General features: G+C 39.6%; 1 protein-coding gene across 8 annotated transcripts in view; it reads right to left on the minus strand.

Moving 5' to 3' along the window:
* The window catches only part of MFF (mitochondrial fission factor), a 35735-nt gene extending 21335 nt beyond the window's left edge, over positions 1–14400 (minus strand). For 3 of the 8 annotated variants that reach the window (XM_023557823.2, XM_023557822.2, XM_010597640.3), the window contains exons 1-4: positions 14268–14400; positions 10732–10843; positions 8400–8620; positions 7089–7258 (exon numbers count right to left, since the gene is read on the minus strand). In XM_023557823.2, coding sequence (XP_023413591.1) covers positions 7089–7258; positions 8400–8619 — 390 coding nt within the window. In that variant the 5' untranslated portion in view covers position 8620; positions 10732–10843; positions 14268–14400. The remainder of the gene's footprint in view (positions 1–7088; positions 7259–8399; positions 8621–10731; positions 10844–14267) is intronic. The other 5 variants (XM_010597647.3, XM_010597644.3, XM_064286616.1 and 2 more) reach the window with 3 other exon arrangements.
* Positions 14401–24644: the final 10244 nt, after the last annotated feature.

Consider the following 24644-nt stretch of genomic DNA (forward strand, 5'->3'; position numbering starts at 1 on the left):
ACATGTGATTATTCATAGAATCCTGGGCACGTGGATGTCCTCTGGGCCTTTGCTTACCTGTTTCCTTGACCTGGTCAAAGCCCACCTCTCCTTTTAAGAATCTGCTTTAGATATTTTTCTTAGTATTTTTTCCCTAAACTCATCTTTGTTTTAAAATAATAATTCAGAGACATGAATCTCTAAATTGGTCTGAGACTTTTATTAGATAAGAGAGACACGTAGTGTGAACAATGTGAGCAGAACAACTAGGATGAATGTCCTCCATTCTTCAGACATGCTCACTGTCCAAAACTGAGACTCTGTGACTGTGGGGAGGACGGCTGAGACAGTGATTGAAGGTGATGGAAGGAACATACAAGTCAGCAACAAAGTGACCATGCCCATGCTAAGAGGACCATGAAACTGTGGCTGCACAAAGAATGGGCGTACAGGTCTCTCAATCTTCCATGGATGAATGTGTATAATAAATAACATACAAGTCAGCAACAAAGTGACCATGCCCATGCTAAGAGGACCATGAAACTGTGGCTGCACTAAGAATGGGCATACAGGTCTCTCAATCTTCCATGGATGAATGTGTATAATGCACACATATATTTACAATTAAGTTGTTCATTTTCTTCTTTTTCTTTTGTTCCATTCCGCTCATCACAGTCCCAGCTCCTCTTTCCATAGCTGAAGGTGAATGAAAGGAAGCTAAACAAACCATAAAACTGTGGTCAGGCTCACATCCATCAGCTTCTTGATTTTCTGATTTACTGCAGAACCCTTTTAAGTGTTCACTGGGTATCTGGGAGTCCTCTTGCATTTGTTTTAGTTTTAGGATGTGTCATCTGGCTGGGTCACTCATTACACTTCAGGTCAGCTACAGTCTTTTGCTTCGCATCCTCAGGGTCGTCATGCCAACTGATATGGGCCATCACACAGATCTAATAACCATCTGCTTAATTCCTTACTGTTGGAATGAAGGTCTAAAGGCTTCTGGTAGACATCCATGGCTTCTGTGTCATCCTTCTTAGCTTCTAGGGCAGCTGCTTTCCATGTATAATCCTTGATGAAGCTGGGTCTAGTTGGATATATTTCTCACAGTCCCTGAGCTCCAGCCGTACAATTCATACATGATTGTCAAAGAATTTGGCATTCTGTGGACATCACTTGATGGCTCATGTTTAAATGTTCTGAAAACATACATTGCCTTCATTCTCTTCCAAAACTAGGTTAGGGTTTATATAGTCCAACTGGTTTTGCTTCTTCCAGATCTTCTCTGTTTATGGTTCTTGGGTTCAATACAGTTCAAGTTCAAGGCTGTGCCAAGTCTTTATACAGGTACCATTTTCCAATTCATTTTCCTTTTCAGTTCCTCCTTCATATTATCTGGTTCCAGGTGGAACTTGGAGGAAGTGGTGCAGTCAGTGTCACAGCCTCTTCCTCCTCATTCGCACTGTCCGAGCTCCTCTAAGAACACTGAGAGTTGTCATAATTCAGGTATTTTGCAGTCTCATGCTGAGATCAGGTGGTTAAGTGCACAGTCGCTTTATTAGTCCCTGTAAGCAGAATCTCCAATCAATGTTCTTATCCTAGAGTCACTATAAATTTTGGTAGAGATTAGGCACAAACTGCCCCTCTATCAGCCAAGTCTCCAGATTTTATATGTGAACTTCCTCATTGGTTCACTTAAGAACTCAAGCGCTGTTGCTTTCTGCAATTTTATTCCTTGTCTCAGTTTGGTTTTCAGAGAATAGTTTTACAGCCTTCCTCATAAGCCTTCTTCTGTTAGTCTCTTTCTTGGCCTGGGCCAGTGGTTTTCAATAAGGTGATTTTGCCCTTCAGGGGGCAGTTGGCAATGCCTGAAGACATTTTTCTTTCTTAAATTGTCACAAAACACACGTAAAAAGTCACCATTTTAACCATTTAAAGTACACAATTCATTGGCACTCAGTACATTCACAATGTTATACAACTATCACCACTATCTAGGTCCAGAAGATCTTCATCACCCCAAATGGAAATCCTGTACCATTAGTCACTCCAGTTCTCCTCTTCCCAGAGCCCCTAGCAACCAATCATCCGCTTTCTGTCTCTATGGATTTGCCTCGTCTGAATATTTTACATAAATGGCAACATATAAAACGTAGTCCTCTTTGTCTAGCTTCTTTCACTTAGCACAATGTTTTCAAGGTTCATCCATGTTGTAGCATGTATCAGCACTTCATTCTTTTTACGGACGAATAATATTGTACGTATGTACCACGTTTTGCTCATCCGTCATCAGGTGATGGGCATCTGGTTGTTTCCACCTTTTGGCTACCGGAGACATTTTTGATTGTCATGACTTGGGTGATGCTACTGGCATCTAGTAGACATATAGAGATCAGGAATGCTGTTAAAACATTCTACGATGCACAAGGACAGTCTCCACAATAAAGAATTATCTGGTCTAAAATGCCAACAGTACTGAGGTTGACATGGAATGTAGAATGTAGAATGATTGTTAGGGAGCACATGGTTCTGGGGATATCACTTGATTGATTCTGAGTAGCACCTGAATGGATCATCAATGTCATCAACACTCAGGGTCTTAGTGCCTTCTTCTTTCTAAAAGCTGCTGAACCTTGCTCCCTCCCCATTCTTCCCTGCTCCTTAGTTATCCCCTCTTGAGGGCCCCCTGCCCTACTACTATAGCTCTGAAGTACAGACTTTTACTTTCCCTTCATGGGACAGCTGGTAGTAATCACCTTAGCAACTCCTCTCTTGTGTCTCAGGATTTGGCTCCTACCATAGGAGTTTAACTCTTCCTTAACAATATTTACAAATACTAAGACTTTAACATGAACTAGAATGTGTGCTAAGCACATTACATGCATTATTACATTTAACTCTCACAATAATCTTATGCAGTTAGCATTATTCTTATCTTTAGAGATGGGCCTTAGAAATGTTGAGTAACTTGCCCAAAATTCATGTTAAGTGGCAAAGCAGGCCTTCAAAATTAGGTCTAATTCTTGGCCTAGTGATAAAAACTTTGGGCATTTATCATATCAAATATCACATTACTGTAAGAGTAGACACCAGACAGGCTTAAAGGCTGGGTCTATTGAGAACAATCTTGGTAAACTATTATCATTACTCAGTCTCAAAGTAATCACTCAGGAAAGTGCTTGGGTTGTTTTCAATCAGCTACTTGCACCGGGTAGGCAAAAGTGTCTAAAATAGTTCAGGGGAGCTAAAAATTAAAAGAAAAAACAAAACCCAACATAATAGTCAAAGGAGCAATGCTTCATGGTAGAATTTTCACTCAAAGACAGTATTATCCACAGCAATAATTCCCACTGGAAACTTCATAACTTTTACTATTCTTAGCTATTAAAGAAACTTTGTATCTTCTATGTGTGATGGTGTCTCTCTCACTTATACCAACTGTCTTTCCGTAAGGATACAGAGACAAAAGCTTTTGAAGGCAGAAACTAGGTTTCATTCATTCTTGTACTATATATGTCTTAGACATAAAAGCAGTTCAAAAAAAAGTTCATTAAATAACACAATTCTCCAAGTATCTTAGTGCCTTTTCACCATGCATACACCCAAATTTAGTGCTTTTCACCAAGCAAACATCTAGAATGTCCATAGTGGCACCTCTGAGTATATTACCTTAGTTGTTGTTAGGTGCCATCAAGTCAGTCCCAACTCACAGCAACCCCACAAACACGAGACTGCATCACTGCCTGGTCCTGAGCCATCCTCAAAATCATTGCTATGCTTGAGCCCATTATTGCAGCCACTGTGTCAACCTGTCTCATTGAATGTCTTCGTCTTTTTCGCTGACCCTCCACTTTACCAAGCATGATGTCCTTCTTCAGGGACTGGTCCCTCCTGATAACATGTCCTAAGTACGTGAGATGAAGTCTCGCGGCCCTCGCTTCCAATGAGCATTTTGGCTGTATTTCTTCCAAGGCAGATTTGTTTGTTCTTCTGGCAGTCCATGGTATATTCAGTATTCTTTGTAGAAACTTACACTTTAAGAAAAGGCCATATCTAGCACTAGGAAATTACACTGCACTAAATTATATGGGTGCTTTTCTCTCTTTGGAAAGAAAAGTGAACCGTAAAACCACATATAGGTAGTATCACGGTGGATAAATCTTTTGTTTGTATACTGTCTCTACTAGCCTCACGACAGCATGTCAGAAGTTCAGAAGCTATAAAGAAAAAGTTGCAACTAGAGAAATGATCACAGAGAACAGCTTCATAAGACTGGTCCTGAATCAACTGCAGGGGCAAGACCTGAACTTTGTTGTGGACTCCTTAGTAGTCCACAATCCTATATTCAGGCTACTAGGGGTATTAATATATACTTATACAGTAGTATCTTAGTTATCTAATACTGCTGTAACAGAAATACCAAGAGTAGATGGCTTTAACAAACATAAATTTATTTTCTCACAGTTTAGGAGCCCAGAAGTCCAAATTCAGGGTGTCAGCTCTAAGGGAAGATTTTTCTCTCTCTGTCGCCTCTAGAGGAAGGTCTTTGTCTCCCTTGTTCCTGGGAGACCTTCGGGTGGCTTGGCATCATTCTTCCCCCTTCTCTACTTCTTCTGTTGCTTGTTAAATCTCTCTTATATCTCAAAAGAGATCGATTCATGATACATCCGACACTAATTTTGTCTCATTAACGTAACAAAGACAATCCACTCCCAAATGGGACTACATCCACAGGCAGAGAGGCTAGAATTTACAACACATACTTTTGGGGAACACAATTTGATCCATTCATTCGACCCTTTGGCCTCCAAAAATGCATGTCCTTCCCACATGCAAAACACATTTACCCCATAACATAATTCCAAAAGTCTTAAATCAACTTCAAGTGCAAAATCTCATCTTCAGGATCATCTAAATCAAATATGGGTGAGGCTTTAGTGTATTTCATCCTGGGACAAAATTCTTCTTCATCTGTGAAATTTAGACTATAAGTTATCTGTTTCCAAAGTACAATTGTAGAACAGGCACAAGGTAGACATTTCCATTACCAATGAGAAAAACTGGAGGGAAAGAAGGGTAATGGGTACAAATCAAATCCAAAACTTAGCAGAACAATTTACATTACCTCTCAAGGCTTGAAAATAATCCTCTGTTCTTCAGGACCATTTGGGCAATGGCCACCCCTCCAGACTCTGGGTGTTGGCCATACCCTTTGGATTCTGGATGGAGGCCCCCTGGCCCTGGGCTTCAGCTCCAGATTCCAGGCCCTCTGGGATGACAACTCTGTTCCCTTGGCTTCAGGTGGCCTCACTGTCCTAGCCCATCTGAGTAGTGACCTCACCCCCTCGGCCCAGGCAGGCCCCATTCTTCTGCCTCTGACCCCGTTCTTTGCCTCCTGGGCAAGACAGCCCTGCCCCCTCAGCTCTGGGTGGCAGCCCCATCCTCCTGCGTGTCTTAATGGCGGCCCCACACTCTGGATCGAGTTGGTGAAGATCCAACTCTTTGAAACGTAGGAGGTTGTGGTCCCACCCTTTGAGATCCAGGAGACTGGGCCGAACCCTTTGGAACTGAGAAGGCCCAGCTTCCTATGCTCCTTTCGACAGTTCTGCTGATCTCCAAGCTGCTCCAGGAATGGTCCTTTTCTTTTCCTGAAGGACAACAGATGTAGCTCCTTTGGTCTGGTTCCTGGTTGTAGAATTCCAAGAGGCAGACAGCATTCTCTCCTTTCATTTTCCTCCGTCCCCTTAAATCTAAACTGATGGGTTTTATGCTGTGTTTGTTGGTTATATCCATCAGTCACAGGCTTAATCTCTTTGGCAAAAGACTGTGTAGCCATGTCCTTGCTGAACATTCTAGAACATGTGTCTTTAGTTTCTACAGCAGAATTTTCCAAATCTTTAAGCTCTGCTTTTATTTTGCCCAGTTCATTTTTAAGTCCATCTCTTTCCTCTAGCATTTTACTATAAGGAGCAAGGAAAAATCACACAGCCCCTTGAAGATCTTGCTCAGAAATTTCCTCAGCTAAATGTTCAAGTTCATCACTTACAAGTTCTACCTACCACCAAACATTTGAACAAAATTCAGACAAGTTCTTTGCCACTGCATAAAAAGCACTGTCCTTCTTCCACTATCCAATCACATGCTCATCGTTTCTTTTTTTAACGCGTCACCAGCCTCTACCCATCGCCTCACCAGCCTCTACCCGTTACCCAATTCCAAAACCGCCTCCACATTTTGGGTATCTGTTAGAAGAGCACCTCAAACCTGGTATCAAATTCTGTTTTAGTTATCTAGTGCTGCTATAACAAAAATACCAGAAGTGGATGACTTTAATCAACAGAAATTTATTTGCTCACAGTTTAGGAGGCCAGAGTCCAAATCCAGGGTGCTACCTCCACAGGGAAGGCTTTCTTGCTCTGTTGCCTCTGGAGGAAGGTGCTTGTCTCTTTTGCTCCTGGGAGATCTTCATGTGGCTTGGCATCTCTTTTCCTCCCACCTCTGCTTCTTTTGCTTGCTTGTTTATTTTATATCTCTGAGGAGACTGACTTAAGACACACCCTACACTAACCCCATCTCATTAACATAACAAAAACAACCCATTTCCAAATGGGATTATAATCACAGGCATAGAGGTTAGAATTTACAACACATATTTGTGGCAATCCATAACAAGTAGCTCACTTAATGGCAATCTTTCAGCAAATAGGAAAAAAGCATAGTATTGATGGAAAAGAGCTTTCTTTGCTCTGACCACCACAGTGGTTTTATAACAAAGTAATGTGCTAATTTTGCTTACCCGCTAAACTTCCCAGCTTTTTCTGTATTGCTTAAAATGTATGAAGGAAGAATTCTTTCCTTCAAAGACCACTCAAATGTGAAAATGCTTTTGAGCAAATTTTACTTTCCCAAAACATAATATTTAAATTAAAAAACAAAACAAAACAATAGCATAATACCTTATTTGGGGCAACTACAAATTGGAATTCATAATAACCATGTTCCATGTGGAAGGCTGTCATTACATTTACTAATGATATGATTTACAGCATCTTAACTTTTATTTTTGTCCATATTATTTCAAATTCAGTTGAGGTTAACTCTCTACTTACTTCTTCATTTTGAGGGGTTGGAGGAGGTCTTTCTAAATCCAGAAAATCTAGCGGTCTTTCACTTAGTGTAAGTACACGAGGTGGTGTTTTCAATGCCAGAGGTTTAAAGGGAGTTGACTGAATAAGGTCAAGATCTGCTGGTCTTGAAAATGTAATGTCTTCATTACTTCCTTAGAGACAAAAAAAAAAGAAAAGGAAAAGGGTTTTAAAAAGACATTTGTTTTATTAAAATTAATTTACATTACATTCTTCCACTTTTGTATTAGCCTACCCAATAACACTAGCACCATTAAAACTAAGAACTTGCAGCATAAGAATTGACATTTCACTAGTATTTACCATTGTGGTATTGAAATGACAAATTACATATATGTTTGACCAAAAAAAGCTTGTATCCATAATACCTACAAATAATTCTTAAAATACAATAACAATAAACAATTTTAAAAATTGGCAAAAGATTTGAATAAATGTTTCACAAAGAAAATACACCATTCAAACGGCTTAGATTAAAATGACTGACAATACCAAGTACTGGCAGCAGCTGAAACTCTCATATATCACTGATGGGAATGCAATATGGCACAAATGATTTGGAAAATAACTTGGCAGCTTTCCCAAAGTTAAATATAACTTACAATATGATCCAGCACTTTTACTCTCAGAGATATAAACACATATGTCCTTACAAAGACTTGTACATGAGCGTTCACAGCAGTCTTACTCCTAATAGCCCCGAACAGGAAACAACCCAACTGTCCACAGATAAACAAATTGTGTGTATCTATACAACGGAATATTACTGAGTAATAAGAAAGAATGAATAATTGCTATGCAACAAAATGGGAGACTCTCAAAAGTTATACCGAGCAAAAGAAGCCAGACACAAAAGAGTACATACTGTATGATTCTATTTTTCTGAAATTCTAGGAAAGACAATCTAGCTTCTAGTCATAGAAAGGAGTTTATGGTTCCCTGGTGTTGAGGGGTGGAGGCTGATTGAGAAGGGGCACAAGGTAACCTAAAATGTTCTCTACCTGGAAAGCAGTGGTATTTACAAGGGTGAATACATTTGTCAAAATTCATCAAGTTGTACACTTAAAAACATATAAATTTGGCATGTGTAAATTATACCTCAATAATTAGTTGAACATAAAAAATATTATGTAAAATTTCAGGCTATTGTAACACAAATTTAAGTTGCATTTCCCAAATCTTTTTTTAAATAAAGTTTTGAAAAACCCAAAAGTTTCCATTAAAATATATAAAACAAAGATTTATCAGCCAACTTTACATATAAACGTAAAATACCTGCAACAACAATCCTCTCTGGAACCTGCATTATGACACTAGCATTTTGAGCTCCTTCTTGAAATTCTTGTTCCAGGTCAGCATTTGGTGGTGCTACTTTTAATTTTTCCGGGACCCTCATTCGCTGACTGATACCTTCGGTGTATTCCATTTCGTACTGAATCCGACTAATTTCCGCCATCTCAGCAGCAGTGGGAGAAGGAAATGCTGCCCCACTCATCCTGTGGGCAAAAATGTAAAGACAGGGATGACTGAGAGTAAAAACGTCAATTTCTTTTCTGTAGTGAAGTTAGAAGGCAATACCTTATAGAAAGAGGAAAAGGACACTGGTTCTCATTTGCAAGTACTGAATATATACAAAGGAAAAGGAAGACTGAAGAAAACGTTTTCCTCAACATAATGCCTTCTTACTAAATCAGCTGAAATTTCACCTTGAGGATATTGCTTAGGAGCAAATTTTAAGAATTATTTTACAAACACAACACAAATGTGCAGACACAGACACAAACACATTCTGCATAAACGAACACGCATGCTGCTTATAAATGCAAAAATCTCTGAAATAAAATTTAAAAAAATTAAAAATTCCTAATCAATTATTTGAGGAAAAGCTGCCAGGACTTTATAAAAATGATATTAAAAATTGTCCTCATAGATGAAAAAAATAAAATCTTTTAATGATGAAAATCAGATTCATAAGGTAAATAAGGTTAATTCTAAATTTACCAAAAAAAAAAAGGAAGCCCCAACCCTCTAAAAAAAAAAAAAAAAAAATCACAAAATCAAGATTCTCTTATTGAATCTGTATCTGATGACTGAGATACAATACCAAATATAGAATTTGTATCAATAAATCCTCAAGGTATGTGTTCATCTTTTGAGGAGTTTTAAGTTTTACATTATTAATTTATATTTAGTATCATACTTGCATGTATACTAAAAAAAAAAAAAAGAAGAAGAAAAAGAAGTGTTACATGCCTTTAACAGGGAAGACAGTACAAATGCACTGAGGAACCTTCTAAATTAGAGAAGGATCCGTGCTTCTAGGGAAACAGAGTAGAAAGAAAGTTGCCCCCAAATATATAATGCTGATAAAAGTAAAAAAGAGCATGGCTAGCCTATGGCAGTCAGCTTTAAAGCCACTGTCTCTCAGACCTATAATACCAGCTCAACTGAATAAAATTTCACTGACCTTCCTAGTGGTGTGTCACTGCTTGTTCTTTTACTCATTTTTAATACAGTAAATACACGTCTACAATAGCTATTAAAATACTGCTACCCTGTAGTTCAGTTTACTTTACACAACAATTCCCCTACAGATCTGAACTTTTTTTGGAGGTGTACATAACAACACGGACACTGCTTTCCAGCTGTAAAAAAGAAAGAATACAAATCAGTATTTCAACATATCATTTCAGAAGAAAACTATGAATAAAAGTAAATATCTACTTAAAATTATTTTCCGACCTGAACTGGCTTGGGGCTTGACCTGAGAAACCTATTTTCAAATCTTTCCTAACAGAGCTGTTCTCTACCTCAAAGATCATAGAGATGATTTTAAGCAAAGTCACTGTTTTATGATTTTACAAAAAGGATAAAGAAAAGCTGTATCAAATGTATGTACAAACATGAAGTTGGGCTAGAAAAAATACTTTGCTCCTCTAATTATTATGTCCTGAAGGGAAAATTTTTTTAAAACTTTTTTTTTTTGACTAAGTACAAATAACCATGAAGAGAATTCAAAGGGTAAAAGTAAATGTATTTGAGGTAGCCTACATTTTTGATGTCAAAGTAATGACTCCTTAAAAAGGAAATAACTTTGAAAATTAAATTACACTAAATTTTCGGCAAAAGATTTCATATTTAAATCAATGACAATAAAAGTCTCTTAAACCAAACCAAAACTAAACCCAGTGCCGTCGAGTCGATTCTGACTCATAGCATCCCTATAGGACAGGGTAGAACTGCCCCATAGAGTTTCCAAGGAGAGGCTGGTGGATCTGAACTGCCAGCCCTTTGGTTAGCAGCTGTAGCACTTAACCACTACGCCACCAGGGTTTCCAAAACTCTCTTACACAGACAGTATAAATATAAGTCAGAGCTGGGATATTTCTTAAACTCTACTTCCAAGATGCTTGGAAAGATTCTTTGAGGTTGCTTAGGCTCCTAAACCCTGACATCTGGTTGATGATGATTGCTAACTTGCTTCTTTTATTCTTTACCAAAATTTTATGAATTTCCAATTTATCAAAATGTATGAATTGTAAGGAATTGGCATGCAGATGCTTTAAAGACTAAAAAAGGACTAAAACAGAAAACAATTTTTACTCACAAATGTGTAACAACTACTGCTTGCTATTTGGCACTATCTGCTTCTGTGCTTCATATTAAATCCTTTAACTTGCTTCAATGGGCATGTGCTGGATTTAGAGCCACTTTTGTCCCTGGGGGAGAAAAACAGGGACTAATTGAGAAACTAGATGCTACCAGTATTAGGGAGTTACCACTGGAAATTCTCCAAATGATAAAGTCATGAAAGAGGCACAATCCAACATTAAGAAACCAGTGAAAATAAACATTAACGCGTTCACCACCAATTGCGGTCTGAAGACATGCCCTACAACTTTGGTTAGGTAAGACAAGATACAATAAAGAATTAACTCTGTTATCATCTCCGAATTGCATTTGGAAAAATGTGGCAAATAAAAAACACATAAACAAACCAATATAGTATTCATGTGCATATATAAATGTATATAACCCACTCCTCACTTACTGACAGGTTAGGTTCCAAAGACCAGGTCGTTACGTGAAAATGGAAGATTTTTTTGTTTTGTTTTCAGACCATCTATTTGTCTGATCTTTTTTTTTTTTTTAGAAACTATGATCATATAGCTTCTATAATAACTAAGACTTACTGATGTGCACATCACTGTGACAAGTCCAGTTATGGATTATCCTTCTGTGGAGAAGGAGGTTTAGAGGAGACAAAGCTGGATAAAGCCAGGCTGTGTGACTGGAGGGCCCATGGCTTAACCACTCCACCTTCCTCCTTTGCTGGGTCACAGCAATGAATACCAATGACTAAAGGCCAGACGAGTTGTGGAAGGACATCATACATGAATAAAGCAAATGGTTATTAAAAAGACAGGAAAGAAAAAGACCAAAATGAATGTCAGAAGAGATGATGAAACTTGCTCTTGAACACAGAGTAGCTCAAGTGAATGGAATAATGAAAAGATTTCAAAGGGTGGCCCGAGAAGACAAAGTAAAGTATTAGAATGACATGTGCAAAGACCTGGAGATAAAAAACCAAAAGGGAAAAACATGCTTTGCATTTCTTAAGCTTAAAGAATGGTGGAAAAAATTAAAGCCTTGAGTTGCAACTTTGAAGGATTCTATGGGCAAAATATTGAACGATGCAGGAAGCATCAAAAGAAAATGGCGGTAATACACAGAGTAACTGTACCAAAAATAATTGATTCATGTTCAGCCATTTTCAAGAGGTAGCATATTATGAAGAACTGACTGTACTGAAGGAACAAGTCAAAGATGAATTGAAGGCATTAGCAAAAATAAGCCTCCAGGAATTGATGGAACACCAATTGACATGTTTCAACAAATGGCTGCAATGCTGGAAGCACTCATTTGTCTATGCCAAGAAATTCAGAAGACTTGTCTACACCAAGAAATTTGGACAATAGCTACCTGAACAACCAACTGGAAAAGATCCATATTTGTGCCCATTCCAAAGAAAGGTGATGCAATAGAACATGGAAATCATTGAACAATATCATTAATATAACACCCAGGTAAAATTTTGCTGAAGATAATTCAAAAACGGATGCAGCAGTACATCGACAGGGAACTGCTAGAAAGAAATTCAAGCTGGATTCAGAAGAGGGCATAGAATGAAGTTTATCGCTGCATATGTCAGATGGATCTTGGCTAAAAGCAGAGAATACCAGAAAGGTGTTTACCTGTGTTTCATTGACTATGCAAAGGCACCCAACTGTGTGGATCATAACAAATTATGGATAACACTGTGAAGAATGGGAATTCCAGAACACTTAGTTGTGTTCGTGAGGAACCTGTACTAGACAGAGAGGTAGTCGTTCAAACAGAACAAGGGGATACTACACGGCTTAAAATCAGGAAAGGTGTACGTCACAGTTGTATCCTTTCACACTACTTTTTCAATCTATATGTTGAGCAAATAGTCTGAGGAGGTGGAATATATAAAAAGGAATGCAACATAAGGATTGGAGAAAGACTCATTAACAACCTGCAATATGCAGATGACACAACCTTTCTTGCTGAAAGCGAAGGGGACTTGAAACACTTACTGATGAAGATCAAAGACTACAGCCTTCTGTATGGATTACATCTCAACATAAAGAAAACAAAAAAGTCTCACAAATAGACCAATAAGCAACATCATGATAATGGAAAAAAGACTGACGTCAAGAATCTCATTTTACTTGGATTCACAATCAACACCCATGGAAGCAGCAGTCAAGAGATCAATGTACTGCATTGGGCAAATCTGCTACAAAAAGACCTCTTTTAAGTGTTAAAAAGCAAAGATGCCACTTTCAGGACTAAGGTGTGCCTGACAAAAGCCAGGGTATTTTTAATCACCTTATATGCAAGGGAAAGCTGGACAGAAAACAAGTTTCAACACCAGGAGGCAGGAGAGCAACAGCTAAACTCTTATCCTAAAATGAGGCAGCCCAATCAGACAGGAATAGAAAAGAACTCACAATCTCCTTCTGGAAAGAATAGCAAAATCAATTCACAAGCCTTTGAAACCAAAAAGGTAGCAGATTCTCCCAAATAATTAATTACATGGGAAAAGTGCTAAGTACTGCTAATTGAATTCCTTCCAAATCCATTTTCCTAAGGGTTTTTCCTTTGGGATCTCACTAGCCAACAAAATTGCCACAAAAACAAACGTTTTTCATCCGGGGAGAGGAAACACTCGACATCATTCAATTAGTCTCTTCGTGGATGAGAGGCCCGTATACAACTGAGTCTATACTTGGGCGCAAAGGCCCGAAAGCTTTTTTCATCCTCTGCAATAATAAGACGTCGCCACTTTTGAAAGGTGACATTGTCTCTAAACGCCCCTTGCTCTAACGTTGTGGGACGCAGCCAGGAGTTTTCTCTTAGGTGCAGAAGAGGGTCAAGGGCTGCCGGAGCCGGACCGGGCTTTCCTCCAGTCCCCCAGCTCCTGGAAGAACAACCAAGGAGCGACTCCCTGCAACACCTGGGCGCGAGGACGCTCAGAGGATGCCAAGGAGCCTCCCTGGTGGCCGCCACCTGGCTTCCAACAAGGCCTCCCCTTTCGAACACGTATTTTCCACAAAGTCAAAAAACAAAACACACAGACAACAACAACAACAAAAAACTATTTGTAAAGTCGGCAGGCGTCTGGTTCAAGGTCATACTTGGCTAGGAAGGACGAGGGAGGACCAACACGAAAGGCCGGCGTTCAAGCTCATGGGATTCTCCTACTGTTTCCCAAAACCCGAACTCTTTTCCTGTCAGAAAAGCCCCAATTTCCCAATGAATGAGGCACCGAATCAGAATGGGAGAAGAGGTTAGTCCAAAAACGTTTGCAGGGAGCGCGCTTCTCTCTCGCTCGCTCGCTCTCCTCAGGGGTTAAGGGGGCGGCCAAGGCCTGAGGAGGAGGAAGGGTCGGGCCTGATGGCCACAGCCCGGGAGCGGGACTTCGGCCCGGGCCACACCACGGGCCGGTCGGGGCCACCGCGGGCCCCTTTATCGGCCGGAGGGTCCCGGAGCGATGCTAGGCCGGGCGACCGTTCCGGACCCCGAGCCCCGGGGAGGGAAGGCGTCAGCACTCACCCCTGGGCCCGCTGGAGGGTCCCCGGCAAGGGCCGCCGCCCGCCGGCTCCCAGGGCGCTCCGGTGGGCGCTCTTACAGGCCGTTGGCCGAGCGCACTGAGGCGCCGGGGCAAAGCACCGGCCGCAGCTGCCTGCAGCGGGCCGGAAGGGACTCGAGAACGGCCCGGACTGGCCCCTTCCAGGAGCCGTAGCTGAGGCCGGTTCTTGGTCATGTGACGCAGAGAAGGGCGGACGTGAGTCTCACGTACAGGAGCTGGGGCAGTGAGACGGCGCTAAGGAGACATGTTTGTTGTGGGCAAAGTACACCACCCACAGTTAACACTTTTGCCGCACTTGACTTTAGGTAGCGCAGTGGTTAAAGCCATCGACCGCTAACCAAAAGGCTGGTTCGAAACCACCAGCAGCTCCGGAGACAAATGTGGCAGTTTGTTTCCTAGAGATTTACAGCCTTGGAAACCCTATAGGGTCCCTATGAGTCGGAATGGATTCATTGGCAGTGGCAAGTTTAGTTCATGCTTAGGCTTTTATTAGAGTTCGTGATCTTTAAGAAGTCTACATAGCAAACCTTCATAAGCAGTTAAAATAACTTTTTTAGGACCATCTGCATCTAAATATCTGTAGGGCGAGGACTAAGAACCTGCATATTTAACCAGTTCCACGAACAAGTGTACTTTTCAAAGCCTTTAATTGTCAGGTGTTTTCCATAACAGTGACTCTTGCCTTGACTGGCTCCATTAATCCTTCCAAGTAAGAACCCCGGAAAAGGGGAAGAGGACCACAGTAGTTAAAGAACGAAGAACCTTGCAGCCTTGTTTAGGTTCCAGAGAGCTCTCTGGGACACCCTACCTAAGGATTAGTGCAGGCAAACCACAGCACCGTGCTCGCCTCCAACACAGGGAGGGACTGAATGAAGCCAAATCGTGGTATGCTTTGTATGCCTCGATTTAATAAGCAACCGAACAAATACATGTACTCGTTTAGAATTTAAAGATATTCCGGAGATGTTACTGTTCTTCAAAATAATTTGGGGAACCCTCGCGTTCTCGAGCCCCTTCTTACTAATGGCAAATCATCTTCCTTTAAGAATAGATTGCTTTTAGGGATAATCAGTCATTCCAAGATCACGTCTTTTTTGGGGGGGGATCGACGATCAAGCTGGGTAAGCTATCTATGACCAAAACTTTACCCCCTCCGGAGAAAAACGTGTTGAAATTACTTTCAAATGAAGATTGTGTTTCAATTACCAAATCCAATGTTTTTTACCTTAATCCTGAGGATCCTCTTATCTTCCTGCATCATTTGATTCTGCTAATAATAAAAAGCATTGATCCTGAAAGCTCCTAACACTGCCTGGCACTTAGTAGGTTATCAAAATAAACTAACAAACACACAAAAACCTAGGCATTTTCTTTTGCTTACCTGGAAACTCTGCTGCTTTGTTTTTTGTGATAGAGCTCCATGCTGAATTTTCCTTCTGGGTCATTAATGTGGACATTACTTTTTTACTTCTAAAATACATTTATGATTTAACCATTATTGACTATCTTTGCAACCACAGTCGCCTCAAATCTTTTGTAGGAAAAGGTGGCCTATAATCTAAATAAATTAACACACCCATCTAGTCTCATTCTGTTGCACTAGTTCTAACCAATTTTACCTAAGTGTCCCAATGGATTTTTGATCTCAACAGGGTTTCAAACTTAAATTTCTCCCTCTTTCCAATCCAAATGCCTTCTCCTGAATTCCTCTTGTCATTTAATGGCAATATCATTTTTCCAGTCACCTAGGTTCAAAATTTTGAAGTTATCTTTTGATGTCAATACCAGCTATTTATAATCGCCATCTCTTCTGTTCCTTCTGCTAGGTCATTATCCATCAATTGGGGTGTTACCCTTTTAGGTGGTCTTGCATCTCCAATCTTTTTCTTTCTCTGATTTTTCTTAGACACTGAGTCCTTAAAGAAACTACTTTTGTAAATTCCAACATCCCAAATTTGATGCCTAAGTTTAAAATAAATTGATGATTTATAGTTATCTACAAATCCAAGACTCCATAGCAACAATCTAATAATTTTTAAAATATCAGGAACTATGAAATGGCCTGGCAAGTGCAGTAGATTAAATACTGGATGTTCCATCATCTGATTACCATTTATATGATCACTCCACTGTTTTGCTCAAAATCTTTACTGGGTCTCTAGTACCAACCTCTGAAGTACAAGCTCACCCTGGGATTTTAAACCTTATCTAATATGGGTCTAACTTCCTGCTTTGTCACTTTATTTACCACTGTGTGTGTATATGCATGAAATATATATAAAATATTTAAATGAAATTATTGTGAAATATATATGAATATAACCAAACTCACTGCCATCAATTCCAACTCATAGCGACCCTATAGGACAGAGTAGAACTGCCCCATAGAGTTTCCAAGGAGCATCTGGCATATTCGAACTGCTGACCTCTTGGTTAGCAGCCATACCACTTAACCACTACACCACCAGGGTTCCCATATATGAATATATATGTGAATAAAATATATATATTCTGAACTATTTACCCTTGTCCATGTTATTCCTGCCACCTGGAATGCCACTCTGATTCGGACCATGCTCTGCTTCTTGTAATCTTACCTGCCCTTAATGGACCACCTAAAACGTCCCCCAATTTTATGAATTATTTCCTAAGGCCTCCAACTTTTGAAGCCCTATTTGTCATCTCTTATAGCATTAAGCACATTCTGTTTAATACTACAATTATCCAAGTGTCTTAGTCATCTCGTGCTGCTATTACAGAAATACCACAAGTGAATGGCTTTAACAAAGATAAATTTATTTTCTCACAGTCTAGTTGGCTAGACGCACTGGGTTTCTGGGTAGTAGGCTAGAAGTCCAAATTCAGGGCATCAGCTCCAGGGGAAGGCTTTTTCTCTCTGTCAGCTCTGGAGGAAGGTCCTTGTCATCAATCTTCCCCTGGACTAGGAGCTTCTCCATGCAGGAACCCTGGATCCAAAGACGTGCTCTGCTCCCGGCACTGCTTTCTTAGTGCTGTGAGGTCCCCAACTCTCTGCTTGCTTCCCTTTCCTTTTATCTCTTGTAAGATCAAAGCTGGTGCAGCCCAAACCCCAGGGAAACTCCCTTTAATTGGATCAGGGATGTGACCTGAGTAAGGGTGTTACATTGCATTCGTAATTCTCTTCAACCACAGGCAGAGATTATGATTTATAACACATAGGAAAAAACAAAATGGAGAACAACTACTGGAAATCAAGGCCTAACCAAGTTGACACATAATTTGGGGGGATACAATTCAATCCATGACACCATGTATTTGTCTTACGTTCTTTTATCAGATTGTGAATTCCATGTTTGAGATCAAGGTCCATATTTTCCTCATCTGGGTATCTGCTGTGGTCCGAAAATTGTGAGCATCTTGTAGATTTGTGATGTAAAGTAACAGACTTATATGGCTGATAAATTGGAATAGAAGGTAATTCCAAACAATAATTCTAAAAACATTTAGATCAATGACAGCATTTTTAGAATAACCATATAACCATAGACCATATTTATCTGGATGTTTAAATTTAACCTGGCTATAAAAAAAAGTTAATTTTTACTCTATGTTTGTTGGTCTCACAGTTTACAATAGGCAAGGCCAGGATTAGGGTAAGGTGAAAAATTAGGCACCTAGAACAAAAAATAGAAGGAGGTACCACTCACTTCCCAATAGGTTGCTAGGTGTCCATTAGGGACTGGTCAGAATTTTTCTTTCCAAACAGGCTTATAGGTAGAGAAAGAAAATGTGCTCCAACACAGCACTTTCATTCTTCTGCTTGCCAACAGTAATAACTTCAATAAGAGGGATTAGTGTATTTTTTACTATAAATGTTTTCAAATCAGATTTTTTTTTGGCCCAATAATGAGAGCATTTCTAAAATATTTAGTTGAGCAACAATTTCCTTGGTCTTTGCAGAATTATTACCCAGTGTTACGTATTGAGGAAACCCTGGTAGCATGGTGGTTAAGAGGTATGGCTGCTAATCAAAGGTCGGCAGTTTGAATCCACCAGGCACTCCTTGGAAACCATATGGGGCAGTTCTACTCTGTCCTATAGGGTTGCTATGAGTTGGAATCGACTCAATGGCAACAGGTTTGGTTTCAGTTTTTGTTATGTATTGAATTGTGTCCCCCCAAAATGTATATCAACTTGACTAGGCCACGATTCCCAGGATTGTCACTATCCACTGTTTTGTCATATGTGATTTTCCTAAGTGTTGTAAATCCTACCTCTATGATGTTAACAAAGTGGGATTATCAGTAGTTATGTTAATGAGGCAGGACTCTATCTACAAGATTAAGCTGTATCTGAAGTCAATCTCTTTTGAGATGTAAAAGAGAAAAGTAAGCAGAGAGACATGGGGACATCATACCATCAAGAAACCAGAGCCAGTGTATCCTTTGGAGCTAGGGTTCTTGCACTGAGAAGCTCCTAGATCAGGGAAGATTGATGACAAGGACCTTCCCCCAGAGCCAACAGAGAGAGAAAGCCTTCCCCTGGAGCTGGCACCCTGAATTTGGACTTCTAACCTCCTAGACTCTGAGAGAATAAATTTCTCTTTGTTAAAGCCATCCACTTGTGGTATTTCTATTACAGCAGCACTAGATGACTAAGACACCCAGGATCACTATTTATTCATTCTGTTTCTACTTTTATTATATCCTTGTTGCCATCTGGAGCCCTGGTGATGCAGTGGTTAAGAGCGCCACTCCTAACCAAAGGTTGGCAGATAGAATTCACCAGCCACGCCTTGGAAACAGTTGAGGCCGTTCTACTCTCTCCTTTATGGTTGACTCAGCAATGGGCTTGGGTTTTTTTTGTTGTGTTTTGTTGCCTTCTAACACAACCTGAAACTTCCTTACATCTGAGATGTCATATTTTGTTTACTATAACATTCTTACCAATTTTCTACATTTGGGATTTTATCAATTCTTGTCCTTGTATAAAGAGTATTCGTATTGTAAATGGGAAATATTTGTCAAAATGTATGATCCAAAATTTGTTATCTATGTTTTTCTTATGATTTGTAAAAACTCAATAGAAAAATGAGCAAAGAAATGGTGTTGTAGGGTAAACACATCACAAAGTTTAGTAAAGCAAAAAGAAAATTTTGTCATATGTTCAAAGAGGCAAAAGTAGGAAAATGGACAAGCATGCTGCCAGAGCTATATTTGCCCAAATGCAAGGATTACAGAATAGGCAAGAATGGGAAAACAGACAAGCACACTGCCACAGCCATGTCTGCTCCAGTCTGGGCTATTACAGGACAACCAGTATATATTAACATTACAAAATGGGCAAAACCACTGAAAGACTCACCTTTTTGCAGATTAGAAACTGCGATCCTACATTTCGAATTGTCTTTCATAAACATCATTGGTACAGGTTTTCGTAAGGACAGTCAACGGACAGTCAGTCTTCATTGGTCCAGCAAATCTTCTATTCACTAAATGCTAATAGAAAAAGATAAGAGTGGAAGTCTTTTGTGTTGTTTGATTAGCTTCTGTGAAAAGTTTCCTAAAAGATATTTTCCGAGATTATCATAACTATCGTCTTTGTATCTCAGGGCCCAGCTGATGTGTCCTTGTGAGTCCTTTGTAAGCTCAGCTCCAGCTGGGTCACATTCTCTGTGCTCAAGGACAGGGAATAATAACTCGAATATTATTTCCTAATTCAATGACCTAACCCTTCACAGAAGAAAAATACTAATAACAAATACTAATTAAAATATGCTAATTAAGAACGACAGATGTTCAGCCTCACTGATAATGAGATGTAAATTAAAACAAAGACATAAAAGAGTGGCAATATCCGGTGTTAGTAACCAAAAACCCATTGCCATCGAGTCAATTCTGACTCATAGTGACCCTACAGGAAAGAACAGAATGGTCTCCATAGGGTTTCTAAGGTGGATTCAAACTGCCAATGTTTTGGCTAGCAACTAAGTTCTTAACCACTTTGCCATCAGGGCTCCTACTGCCAGAAACAAAAAGAAAACCAAACCCAGTGCCGAGTCGATTCCAATTCATAGCGACCCTATACGAGAGTAGGACTGCCCCAGAGTTTCCAAGTAGCACTTGGCGGATTCAAACTGCTGACCCTTTGGTTAGCAGCCGTAGCACTAAAGGGCATAAGGAAATAGGTACTTTCATTAAATTGTTCATGCAGCTGAAAATTCTAACAACTTTCTGGAAGGCATGTGTACATATCTCTCATAAGATTGTGTGAATCCTTTGACTTTACTGTTTCTCTTCTAGGACTTTACTGTGAGGAACTAATTGAACAAATGTAAAATGTGTACAAGATGCTCATTATAAAACAAAATTAAGTGTCCATCAGTTAAGGATTCATTGATTTACATAGTAAATCCATACAATGGACTCTGGTGCAAATGGTGATTAGTTCCTAGCTATTTATATGAAAATATGTCCACAATGTATTGTTATGTTAAAGAGATCTTTAAAGAGCTCTGCTTGCAAAGCAGTATGTTTGAATCCCATTTTTGTTTAAAAATATAAATTCTGCAATGGTATATACCTTAATTTAACAGCTATCTTAGATGGAAGTAGAGGAGTTAGATCCTGGTGATTTTTATATTCTTCTTTATGTCTTCTTGTGTGGTCTGTTTTTATTGTGAACACCTATTATCTTTATTTAAAAAAAAAAAAAAAAACACCAAACTCGCAGTCCAGTTGATTCCAACTCATAGCGACACTTTAGGACAGTGTAGAACTGTCCCATAGAGTTTCCAAGGAGCGCCTGGTAGATTCAAACTTCCGAACTTTTGGTTAGCAGCCATAGCACTTAACCACTACGGCACCAGGGTTTCCTTACCTTTATTACAATAAAAAAAAAAAAAAAGAAATTTTCCATTTTGGAAAAAAATAAGACCAGACACAATTTTTTAAAATTTTATTCTGAGACAATACATAAAAATAATATTTTAGCTATAATTACAGAAATATTTGTACAATAGTGAATTTTTTCAGGAAGTAATAATATAAAATGTTCAATATATTTTAAATATATTTCATTTGGTTATAGAGTACATATTAAGTTTAATGGCAGTAGTTACATGTGAGGCATATAATAATCTTTGAAAGTTAAGTTAGCAATAAAATTCAAACTTAAGCATTATTGTAATACTTTCATAAATAAGTTAGTTAATAATGTTTATCTCGCAGAAAGACCTCTGAGAAATCCGTTATTTTAGCACACTGTGAAACTCCAAAGTTGAAGCCCCAAATTTAAAAGAACAACTTTACACACTGGTATCAGGAAAACCATGCATACGAGCTACATTTTCATGCTCAGTCTTAGAAGTGTGGCTGAGCAACTGTCAACACGGCTTCATTGGAGTTTAAGGTTTAAGTATCATTTGTCTTCCTCAGAAGTTGAACACTGATAAGAGGGCAAGAGAAGAAGGAGGCTTGGGGACAAGCAGAGGCCAGTTATTTGGTATTAGCACCAGTTGAGGGTTTTTACTTATTAGTTTGTTGGGCCATCTCCGATTTCGGACTTTAAAAAGAGGCCAAACCAAACCCACTGCAGTTGAGTCAATTCCGACTCATAGCAACCCTATAGGACAGAGTAGAACTGCCCCATAGAGTTTCCAAGGAGCAGATTTGAACCTTTTGGTTAGCAGTTGTAGCACTTGACCACTATGCCACCAGGGTTTCCAAAAAGAGGCCAGGATGGCGCTTTTGTAGCCAGCTGTACCTGGTAACTGCCTTTAGAGTGGTTTCTTGGGCGTTTTCCTAGAGCAGTTTTTCTCAAACTTTAGAATACACTAGGAGTTCCTGGAGGGCTTGTTAAAACACAGACTGCTGGGCCCGGACCCTGAGTTTCTGACTTGGTATATCTGGGGTGGGCTTGACAATTTGCATTCGTAACAAGTTCCCGGATGGTCCTGCTGCTGCTGGTCCAGGGAGCCCACTTTGAGGACTCCTGGCCTACAGAGGGTTTGTAGGTATCAAGTAGCCCTTTATGCCAGGAGAGTACAATTAGTACAGTAGGATTTTTTTTAAGAGCCAAAAACTATAAATGTCAGGTGAATTTAGGCAAACAATCTAAATAAACCATTGTACTTCTGAGTTTAATTGTAAAAATGGTTTGATAACCATCACACGAGCAGTGAAGCATGCCAATCATGGCTGCAGTCTGTGCTGTCCTCTGGGGTCATATTCTCACCTGCCAAGCCATAGAGACAGAAGCCAGGACCTAAATTTAAATATCAGCACCACAAACTCCTTCTGGGTTTGTCAAGAGTCTTCAGAGCTCTGCCTCTTGAGGCCTGGCCTCTGAGACTTCTCAAAGCACCCTATCTTCAAGTAAATATGGTTTTTAATGTTTTACAGATCTTTGTTTTCTTAACATTGTCCAGACCTTGGCTTCTGTGATGCCTAAGACAAGCTAGAAATCTTGGGCCATCCCGGGCCATAGATCTTATTTTTAAACCTTTACCCAAGCCTGCTGAATTCTGATGATGAAATAATGAACACTGACAAAGGAAGAAAAAAAGGTGTGTGTGGGGGGGAAGCAACTCAGATATGTGAGATTCTTAAGAGAAAAAAAATAAGTTACCTTTTCTGCAGGGCTTAGAACCAGTTCTGGAGCCCCAGTGATGCAGTGGTTAAGAGCTCAGCTGCTAACCAAAAGGTCAGCAGTTCAAATTCACCAGCTGCTCCTTGGAAACCGTATGGAGCAGTTCTACTCTGTCCTATAGGGTTGCTATGAGTCAGAACCTACTGGACAATGGATTTTACAAGTTTTTTTTTTTTTTACTCTCTTGCTGCAAATTTGCATTTCTAACAAGTTCCCAGGCCATGCTAATACTGCTGGCATAAGAATCACCTGGAGATCTTGTTAAAATGTAGATTCTGATTCAGTATATTTGGGGTGGAAAAGCAAATTCTCAGCATCGGGTGGAAACAAAACCAACTGGTTCAAAGCCCTGCTTTTCTGAAATATGAAATCAGAACAAGTCTCTCTCCTCTCTTTTTCCCTTATGATCCGTATAATTTAGCATAGCACCTGGGACATGGATTGGTACTGAACAAGATGCTTGTTAAACTGAATGAATTAACCGAAACTAACCCTGGAAATACACGAACACACTGAAAAGCATTTTTTAAGACAGGCAGCTGCCAAGTTCTACAATTTTTCCATTAAGATTTTTACACACAGTGGACTCTTCCAGTGAAGTCTGTAAGCATACACATACAACATTAAAGGAAAACATGTTTTGCAAAGGAAAATTTAGAGAAGTACTAAGGACATAAATCTGTGAACACCCAGGGTACACGGAAGATTTAGAAGAAAGAGAAAATATTTAGAGTCTGATAAATCAACAAATGCCTCAAATTGTTTCGTGAATGACTGAGCTACTTAATTACATCAGGTATGCACCACCATTTATAGGCACAGAGGGATAGAGTCCATGCTTCATGGAGTGAAAAAAAAAAAAAAAGAATCATGGAGTAGTGCCCTTGTTATTTGTGTGGGTGCGCTAGTAAAACAGAGGTTAAAGTTAGATACATTTCAGAGTATGTCTGTATAAATATCCTATTAAAATTAACTAAATAAGTGTAAAAAAATTTATCCACTTTCAATGGAAACAGGCAATATTGCTGCAGCGAAAGGAACTCAATAAACAAACAAACAAAAAAACTTCAAAGCAAACCATACAGGATTTCCAAGGCTATTATGGTTCCATTCAGGACACCCCCTTTTGGTCTCTGTCTTGGGTATGTTTGAAAGTGCCTTAGAAAACCGACGAACCTCAGTTCAGCTCTGTGCTCCCTTGGGCTTTAGGTTACTAAACAGGTCTAAGAGTCCAGTTTTATTGGTGATGCTCCAGTACTTTTGCCCCTGCCTCCTTCCCTCCCAGGGTCTACAGTTTCAGGAAGGGCAAGAGGTGATCTAAATCTGATCCAGCCTCCCTGAGTCTTACAGATTGGAATGACCAAAAAACAAATCCACTGCCCGTAGGGACCCCATAGGGTTTCCAAGGCTGTAAATCTCTCCAGAAGCAGACTGCCATATCTTTCTCCCACAAAGCCACTGGTGGGTTTTGAACTACTGACCTCTTGTTAGCAGTCAATCACTTTAACCACTGCACCACCAGGACTCCTTAAAGACTGGGACAAAAGAGGGCAACTGTTGGGAATCTGGTAGACCAGATAGCTCTTAACTTGTAGCATTCAAAGGGTACACAATCACCATTTGGATAGTGTATTGGATATAAGTGGAACATAGTTTCCGTGGATTTATTTTGTGGAAAATCTGTCTCACCACAGGGAACTTTGAAACAGCAC

This window comes from Loxodonta africana, chromosome 6 (genome assembly GCF_030014295.1).
Source record: "Loxodonta africana isolate mLoxAfr1 chromosome 6, mLoxAfr1.hap2, whole genome shotgun sequence".
NCBI lineage: Eukaryota > Metazoa > Chordata > Mammalia > Proboscidea > Elephantidae > Loxodonta > Loxodonta africana.